Here is a 9838-nt window from a genome sequence, read left to right as displayed (position 1 = left end):
TTTGCACATGGTGATAAAATGGTTTAATTATTCACCTATATCCCTGAATGTAGTCAACAATCCCAGTAATAGTTTTATTCAACTTAATAGATATTGGAACGTGGAAAACTTCAAAGAAAAATTACCCGTAAAATGGACCAAAATATCCAATGGTCCGTCAGACCATTGAACTTTGAAAACTCGATGGTCGCCCGCTGATATTTGATGGCCCCGGACCATCGGACCATTCGCTTACTTTCCGACCCCTGAGGAGTAAAACAGCTGGTGACGATGGGCAGTTTGTTGGTTACTCTGCACTATGGTATCGAAAGTCATTATTTCCCTATTGCATTTGTCCGTGGAAGTGAGCAACCAATGTAGTTTAATTGTATCCCCCGACGACAGTTCATGGGAACTCATGGTTTTGGCATCGTTGCGCCGCGCCGGCCGGCAGAGATTTCGCTGTGAAGCGCTCTACTGGTTTTTTATTTTTTTTGCAGTTCTTCTGCAGTATCATCTTCAATTTCGCATGAAGGCTGGGCGTTATCGAAAGCGAAACGCCAATCGTTTTGGGTGTGGGCGGAGTCATCGTTGCTATGGTAACAACATTTTTTTGTTGAAATATTCTTAGAACCTGTATTCTGCACTTTTTACGCCGATTGTCATGAAAATTTATATTTGGTATTAAATTTATCTTTAAATTTATATAAAAATTAAATTTACCAATTTAAAAATAAAATTAATACAATTTAATATTTGTAATTAAAATTGTATTAATTCTATTAAATTTATGATTGTTATCAAATATATAGATATATACATATATCATTATAAGACATGCTTATAGTCGGCCCTGTGTGCCAAAAATTCCATGACAATCGGGTAAAAACGACACAAGTTTACAGGGTTTCTATCAATTTTCCACTAAAAAGTTTGTTAGCCATGGCAACGAATGAACTCCGCCCATCACTAAAAAACGATTGCGTCTTCGCTTTACCATAGACCGCATCGCTTTCATGCCCAAATTTGAAGATCATTCCCGAGTCGGGTAACAAATGCACAGGTGGCCGCCGCCGCGGCAGAGGATTTCCTTGTTGAACCGCATCTAAGCTGGTTGCAGTTCTTCTCTGATCATCTCTTCAAATTTCGGCAATGAAAGGTGCGTTATTCGTTAAAGCGAAGCGTGCCAAATCGTTTTTGGTGTGGGCGCGGAGTCATCGTTGCTATGTAAACTAACATTTTTTGTTGAAAATCATTCTAGAACCTGTAACTTCTGCACTTTTTGACACGCGATTGTCATGACAATTTATATTTGTATTAAAATTTATATTTAAATTTATATTAAAATTAAAATTTAAAAATTTAAAAATAAAATATTAAATTTAAATTTTAATTGCTATTTACAAATTGTATTAATTATATTAAGAATTTATGATTGTTATCAAATATATTATAATATACATATATATATATATATGGACATGTTATATCGGCCCTGTGTGGCCAGAAATTCCATGACGCAATCGGGGTAAAAACAGGCAACAAGTTACAGGTTCTACACATTATTTCCCACAAAAATGTTGTTACGATGCAACGATGACTCCGCCACACCAAAACCGGCGCAATTGGCGTACTTCGTTTACCGCATAACGCACCTTTCATGGCCAAATTTTACCAGAATCATCCGAGATCGGGTTAAAAACTGACCCACCAGGGTCACTGCGACCCTTTATTTTCACCTTTACCTTGACCTTGATCATAGTTTCCCTTCCGCCTCTCTAACTCAGCCCCTAATTGACCTAGCGTGACCAAACTTGGTATGCTTACACATCTTGGGGAGAAGGTCTGCCGCATACCAAAACCACCACTGCCCTTGAGCCTTAGTTTGACCTTCACCGTCGACAATATCATTGTCCTTCGGCCTCCTAGGGTAACCAGATTTCCATATACTTGCACATCTGAGGCCACACAGCTTGTCTAACAACCTTTGTCTTTGTGACTTTATTTAACTTTACCTGCCTTCTACGTCCTTACAGAGATATTCCATTCATACTAGATCACGGGGGATACATGTAGTTGGCGACAACTGCTCGTTTCTAGTTAATATTAGTTTTGAGATTGTTATTTATGAAAATGTTCTAGTGCATAATGTGTGGGTAAAGATTATTGATGTAGCGTAGAAGTGCATATCGGCACTGGACAATGTAAAAGTCTGTGTTGTATCCAGGATATTGATGAATCTAATAATAGTGTAACTCTTTTTATCACACCAGAGTGTATATATATTATAATTTGGAATTGAGTTGTCTTCAGCCAACGAGTATTATTTTAAATATCACAAGTACCAAAACAGACCAACACGACTATTGACTTCCAATCAACTGCACCGTCCTTCTCTTGAATAAAGTATTTATGCCCCTATTATCCCCGACATGTCACCCTTAACCGTCTCCCTCTGTCTGCACTCTACAATTATTAAGCAACGCAATGATAAATAACTCTAAATGCTCGAATAGTCTCTGCTACAAATATCAATATACCTGCTGGTCTACCAAATTATTACTAATTAAACAAGTCCCGGATAACCACTACTCTGAGCTACTAATCACAATGAAACTATAGTTCCCTATAGTAGCATAGCTCCTAAAAACTACATCCGTAAAACATATGCTACAATATGAATGAAAATGAACACCATAAAATGTTGTGTAAGGCTGCTGTTGTTATTGAAAACATGTACTAATATATATATATGCTATTGATCTTGGAATGCTGAGTGATGGCATAATGAATCGTTACGCCCCCAGATTCTGGCTACCCTGCTTACCTTGGAGCAAGATTGGCATCATTCTACGAGCGTGCAGGCCGTGTGAAGGCTCTAGGAAATCCAGCCAGAGAGGGAAGTGTCAGCATTGTTGGGGCGTAAGTATCAAGAGTCATTGACTTTTACATTTTCCGTTTGGCTTTAAAGTTTCACTAAAATTATTTAAATTGTAAAACCTTGGAATCGCCGTGTCTAGCGTAATACCTATAATGGCATGCCATCAAAATACAGGTGTGCTTACATGATTCATATACCAAACATCAAGCTTGAGCTTTTACAAAAAAATGAATTATCAATTTATGATTTTTTCCTGACAATTGTTCACCTATTGCATATGGCACATTAAAAGAAAGCCCTTGACTAATAGGACCAAGTAATTTATAATGTTTAATTCATTGTGAATGATAAAAAAGATGTGTTTAGACGATTTTATAATGCTTCCTGTTTGGTTCTATTTTGTCTCTAGTGTGTCACCACCTGGTGGTGATTTCTCTGATCCCGTCACTTCGGCAACCCTGGGCATTGTGCAAGTGTTCTGGGGTCTGGATAAGAAACTGGCTCAGAGGAAGCATTTCCCTTCGATTAACTGGCTCATTAGCTACAGCAAGTACATGAGAGTGCTGGATGAGTTCTATGACAAGAACTTTCCTGAATTCATTCCACTTAGGAACAAGGTAATCCTGCATGGCTATATATACACTGCAGAGATTTGAAAGCGGAAAGGATAGTTTTCGTGATTCTCCGAATTCTTCATCTTTTGCACACTAGTTCACTTGAAATTAAATGCATTAGTTTGGACATAACTTTGCACGTGAATATCGGCATCATGATTTTATTATCGCACACACATTGCTTTACTAGTCTTTCTTCATTTCCTAGATTTCTGTGCAAAATAAATGGTCAATTTCAGACACGAGAAATCCTTCAAGAGGAAGAAGACTTATCAGAAATTGTGCAGCTAGTAGGCAAGGTAAGAAAACCTTTTATTATATCAAAAACACATCCATTTCACATCTCGCTGCTTATGACTTGCTTCGTTGAAGTTTGCTGGAGCTAGTTATTATCTGCTGTCATTTCATGAACTTCATTGTTAGTAATTATTGTGTTTTATTGATAATTAGTGTTATAATAAACCATATTTGTCTATTTATGCATAGCAAATTATAAGTGTTTATTTTTTGTAGGCTTCATTAGCAGAAGTAGACAAGATCACATTAGAAATTGCCAAACTGCTAAAGGATGATTTCCTGCAGCAAAATAGGTGAGTGGTGAAAGGATTTATTGAAATTGACTACGTGACGAATTTTCTATGGTGTATATGGTCTATGGTAAATTTTGGTTGAAATTTTTTTACATTAGAAGTAAGTACTAACGGTACTAAATGTATCGTCAAATTCTTACCTGATAAGATTGGTTCTCAACTAGTTAACAAGTGCCGCGGAGCGACAGCGCTCATCTCACGTGTACTGCGGTGACTCTGTGGTGGAGTGGTGGGATTCTAGTAAACCCTTTTAGTCCCAAATGTGTTCACATACGTGCCGAAACAGTGGAAGGCACAGGGATGGTATCAGGAACCTTCTCAAAAGAATGTTCGTTGGGATCGTTATGAAAGTTGCCACGAGATGGCGCGTACGTTTAAGTGTCTTCTTTATTTTACAAAAGTGCCTTGGTGCTCTTCTCAAATTTTGAGAGTTGCCTTGGTGCCTTTTAAAATTGCCTCTGTGCCCTTCCATTTTAGAGAAAATTCAAGGCGATTTCTCACATGCCCTAAAAAAATTGCCTTGCCCTTCTCGTCGCTTAATTCGAGCCCTGGTCACAATGCACCATAAAACAGGAGTTTCAGGCACGTGATTTGTATCAACCAATGGGATTTGGGAGGTATGCAGGTCCTAGCTGCGTGTCAGGTGGGTGGCTGATAGTATCACAGGCTCCTAACAAAGGTGTCACTACACACGACTGAAATGTTATGTTTATAACCGTAGCAACAGACCTCAGATAAGCCCAGTCGCTCTGCAGCTCTTGTTTGTTATTTCTCATGCTTATTTATCATGTCAAGACACAAAGATGTAGCCTGTAAATGTACTTATAATCATGTGCATACATATTACCTGTGTGGATAATGCATTCACGGTATATATATATGTACATGACTTGCGTAGATACATGTCCATGTACAGATACATGTGATTCTGACCGAACGTGATAAGCCCGGTGATCAGTGTACTCGCATGACTCACCTGGTCTAGCGTCGAACTGGTCTACAATAACCCTGGTGTTCTCATTCTCATGGCAGCATATACATTCAGGTGCCATACTCATTAATTCACAAACACCACAAGAACACCAGTATTTGTCTACAGTCCTATCGGGTACCGAAGCTTTCATTCCGCCATGTTGTGACTGTTCTGATTCTTGAGAAGTTTATGCCGACTCTTCGCATTGCTTTTTCAGACGATTCTCCTCAATTTCTTCTTGTGTATATTCAGGCTCAAACTTATATCCAACTGGTAAATCACTATAAATATCATCATCATTTGAGTAATCACTATAATCATTGAAATTATTGCTTTCTGTTTCCATCTTATTACACAACACTCAACTTGCGTTAGCGTGGCGTCGCTCAACTTGGGGCTGTGACGTCACATGACCTAGATTACTATTCAGGTGTTTATTACTAATTGGGCGCCGGATTTGAAATGGAATACGTTATTGAATGTATTTCTATGTATAAAAACGTTACAGAAGTTGGAAAATTCAATTGTCCTTTAAGCTCGTTGGTCCCCAAATCATGAACACGTAGTTATTGACATATAGTCTACTGCAGGAAGGCGTGTTGTCTAATTAACCAGCAGGAATATCTCCTATACCAGGCAGGAAATTTCATGTATTGGGACAGTAACGCTATTGTTGTCCAATTAACCAGCAGGATAATCTTAGTACCAGGCAGGAAATTTCATGTATTGGGACAATTACGCTATTGGTCTCCAATTAACCAACAGGAAAATCTCATGTACCAGGTAGGAAATTTCATGTATGGGGACAATTACGCTATTGTTGTCCAGTTAACCAGCAGGATAATCTTATGTACCAGGTAGGAAATTTCATGTATTGGGACAATTACGCTATTGGTCTCCAATTAAGCAGCAGGAAAATCTCATGTACCAGGTAGGAAATTTCATGTATGGGAAATGTAACTATTATGTAGGTATTTTACAATTGAAGAATACAGGTAACTTTATGTACACATACCTGAAAATGCTACCCATGAAATAATGTATGGACAATTCCACGTATGCGCCATAAAAATTCCTAAACATGAACGGGACATAATTTCCTTTATTATGCAGGAAACATGAAATGTTTTCATGTGTTTTTCCAAGAGGGTGTGGTCTTAAATGTATCAGTTGTATTATTATACCTAAAGAGCAACAATTATTTTAGTGATTGGAAGATATTTTCCTGGTCAAATTATTTTAACACATCTGTTCAGTATTGAAACTAAATTATTTAGTTTGATTATTAAGAATTTTAATAATCCTGGGCTCATGATTTGAATAATCGAGTTATGTTATGTGATTATTAATTTGCTTATAGACTAAATTGACGTACAAAATGGTACTGTTGTCTATGAGTATTGTTTAAATAAGTGTGTATTTCATTAGATATAGATGGTGGGTATATGAAGATTATAGCATAGCTTAATCACATCATCGCAATCACTGTTGTTCTTACATTTAACCTATTTTTATACTTTATTTCTTATTTCAACAGGATGTTATTCTGGAAACGGAATTCGACGGTGAGAAGTCAAAGTTCACCATGCTGCAGGTGTGGCCGGTCAGGCAGCCACGTCCTGTCACAGAGAAGCTCGCTGCTAACAACCCTCTGCTGACAGGCCAGCGTGTCCTGGATGCACTTTTTCCGTGAGTGTAACGGCGTTATGGCTCTGATATCTAACTGCTGTGACCTGGGACTTGCTCACATATTCTGATGATGGTGCCACCCATGTACAATAAAGTACAGGTGGTTCAATATAATATATACACACAAATAGGTGTACAATAGGTTTTACCAGACAACACAACTAAAATATAGGTCTGAGGCTATATTCACGTGTGTGTGTGTGGTGATGGTCTAAACTATGGAATGATGTTTTATGATGTATACCTCAGATGTGTCCAAGGTGGTACGACCGCTATTCCTGGAGCTTTTGGTTGTGGCAAAACTGTCATCTCGCAGGCGCTATCCAAGTATTCTAATTCTGATGTCATCGTGTACGTCGGATGCGGAGAAAGAGGCAATGAAATGTCTGAGGTGCTAAGAGACTTCCCCGAGGTAAAATATATCATATCATTATACACATATTATTTGCACCAGTTTCACTCAGTTAGCGTATATTGCTTTAACGTTATTCGATTTAGCCTACAAGCTTCTGCTATACACTCATATGACAGTATCACTAAGTTAATTTCATATTGCATAGATCCCAATGTTGTTAGGATGCTATAGTTTCATCATGGGTGTATAGCAGCCTATGAATTTACTGTTATGCTCATCAGTTGTTATCACTCAATCTTCTAAAAAGTGTGATGTGGTAGAATTTATGCGCTGCTTTACTTCGTGTAGCTAACATGCGAGGTGGATGGCAAAGTAGAGTCGATAATGAAGCGAACTTCCCTTGTCGCCAACACTTCCAACATGCCTGTTGCTGCTCGTGAGGCATCTATCTACACAGGTATGTCGTTATATTCTCCTAATGTGATTCGGACAATATTGTGCTTGCAAATAACAGATCGGGTTATATGGTCACTAATAATTAGAATGGCTACCATAGTTACTAACTTGTAGTTGCATTGTTCCAGGCATCACGATGGCCGAGTACTACAGAGACATGGGGAACAATGTGTCGATGATGGCCGATTCCACCTCTCGTTGGGCTGAGGCTTTGCGTGAGATCTCCGGTCGTCTAGCAGAAATGCCTGCAGGTAACAGGGGTAGAAATAAGGAGAAAAAAAGAGATGGTCCACAGGACCATCTAGTTTGAAATTTAGATGGTCCTCCTAAATTTTAGATGGCCCTCATAAATTTGAAATGTTCTCTAAAAGTAATGCGGCGTGCAAGCGTAAGAAAGAGATTTTACATGGTGATAAAATGGTTTAATTATTCACCTATATTACCCGTGAATGTATCAAACAATACAGTAATAGTTTATTCACTTTAATAGTATATTGGAACGTGGAAACTTCAAAGAAAATTACCGTAAAATGGTTATGAGTAGAACAACAAAAGTTAAGCCAAGGTCCTTACTATCTTTTCGCCATGTACATGTGGGACTTTGTTTTGCAATTTAATTCCATTGTCTAAATATACAATCTGTAGTGTATGCATTTAATGTAGACCAGACACAAGTTTATATATATTTTATTTTTTTTGTCGAACAGTTGGGTTTCTTGTTTACTAAAATTATTTAATACTAGTTACAATTAAAGGACAATTGAAGTCAAATTTTCTAACTTCTGTAACGTTTTTATACAGATAAATACATTCAATGACCTATTCCATTTCCAATCCGGCGCCCAATTAGTAATAAACACCTAGCTGGGGCCCATTGTCAGAAACAAAATTAGTCTTAACATTAGTCTTAACATTAACTTCCACTCGTTAACTGTTGACAGAAACATCGTAATGTTACGAGAACGAAAAATCCTCGCAAATATCCTCTTAACATTACGAGAGCCCAGACCCTCTCGTAACTTTAATATTAAGATGAAAATAACACATTTAGACTATAAGAATTACAATTACAGTGATATTATATTTTATATTAATGAGTAATATCATGTGTTTTTCTTGAAAAACACGTCAAAAACATTAATTATCTACCGATCGTGAAGCAAAACAAAAGTGTCAAAACATTTACAAATGGTGTAGGCCATTTGTTCTCTTGTTTTAAATACTTTTGTACTGACCACCGCGACTCTCGCGTCTCGTGTTACAGTGTGAGATTTGTCTTGTTGTGCAGAATAAATTCAAGACCGTGTCGTTTTTCATCAAATATTATTTATATGTGGTTAGCCATCATAATATGCATAAATTACTGTGATGCACAATAAATGTGTATGAATTTGAATTTTGTGATCGATTCTCATCCAATCAGCAGCCTTGAGACATCAAATTATGTAGTTCCTGTTATCGTAAATTTTCTAATAGCAGCGATGTGTTTCTATCAATGCTCCTCTCGTAACATTAACATTAGACTGATTAGTCGTAAGTGTTATCTTAGCATTAACATTAGCATTAACTTTACGATGTTTCTGACAACGGGCCCCAAAATAGTAATCTAGGTCATGTGACGTCACGGCCCCAAGTTGAGCGATGCCATTATGTAAACATAGTGAGTGCGGTGGTTAAATATTTGATGTTTTTAGCTCATCTAACGAAGTCCGATGCAGCTTGTAGAATCGCATGAGCGTGCGTCCGTCCGTCCGTCAACAGTTGGGCACAAATCTTAACCGCTCGACGTACGGTCTCGATATTCGGGACGTCAGATGCAGTTTGTAGAATCGCATGAGCGTGCGTCCGTCCGTCCGTCAACAGTTGGGCACAAATCTTAACCGCTCGACGTACGGTCTCGATATTCGGGACGTCCAGGGGGGGGGGAGGGTTGTAAAAATGACTCGCGATGACCAATTTGGGGGTCAAGGGTCAAAGGTAGTGGGTCAAGGGTCACGATCATCGATTATACTCGATCATCGGTTGAACAGTGGCTCGAACCAAGCGCTTAGTGATGTCACGATCATCGATTATACTCGATCATCGGTTGAACAGTGGCTCGAACCAAGCGCTTGGTTATCAAAATCCATAATCAATTTCATCGAAAAAACAAAAACAAAAAACAAATGCAAAACTTGAACAAGAAAACTTGGAAAACTGATGAGACTCAGAGATATCATCGCTACTATACAAGTTATCCTTTATTAACATACATGTATTATACACACAGTAGTAAACAGTGCAAAACAAACAGTAAACAGG

The 9838-nt window shown here is 38.0% G+C and overlaps 1 protein-coding gene across 1 annotated transcript in view; it reads left to right on the top strand.

The window, feature by feature from the left end:
• The window catches only part of LOC106809148 (V-type proton ATPase catalytic subunit A), a gene marked incomplete in the record, with an annotated part of 26178 nt that overhangs the window by 12634 nt on the left and 3706 nt on the right, over window positions 1-9838 (top strand). The window contains 4 exon segments of the mRNA XM_014812128.1: window positions 6575-6726; window positions 6976-7138; window positions 7430-7538; window positions 7666-7788. Of these exon segments, the coding sequence (XP_014667614.1) occupies window positions 6575-6726; window positions 6976-7138; window positions 7430-7538; window positions 7666-7788 (547 nt within the window).

The sequence above is a fragment of the Priapulus caudatus genome, unplaced genomic scaffold, assembly GCF_000485595.1.
Source record: "Priapulus caudatus unplaced genomic scaffold, Priapulus_caudatus-5.0.1 Scaffold331, whole genome shotgun sequence".
Classification (NCBI taxonomy): domain Eukaryota; kingdom Metazoa; phylum Priapulida; class Priapulimorpha; order Priapulimorphida; family Priapulidae; genus Priapulus; species Priapulus caudatus.
The sequence above is the reverse complement of the archived record's forward strand: the minus strand, read 5'-3'. Positions and strand labels throughout refer to the sequence as shown.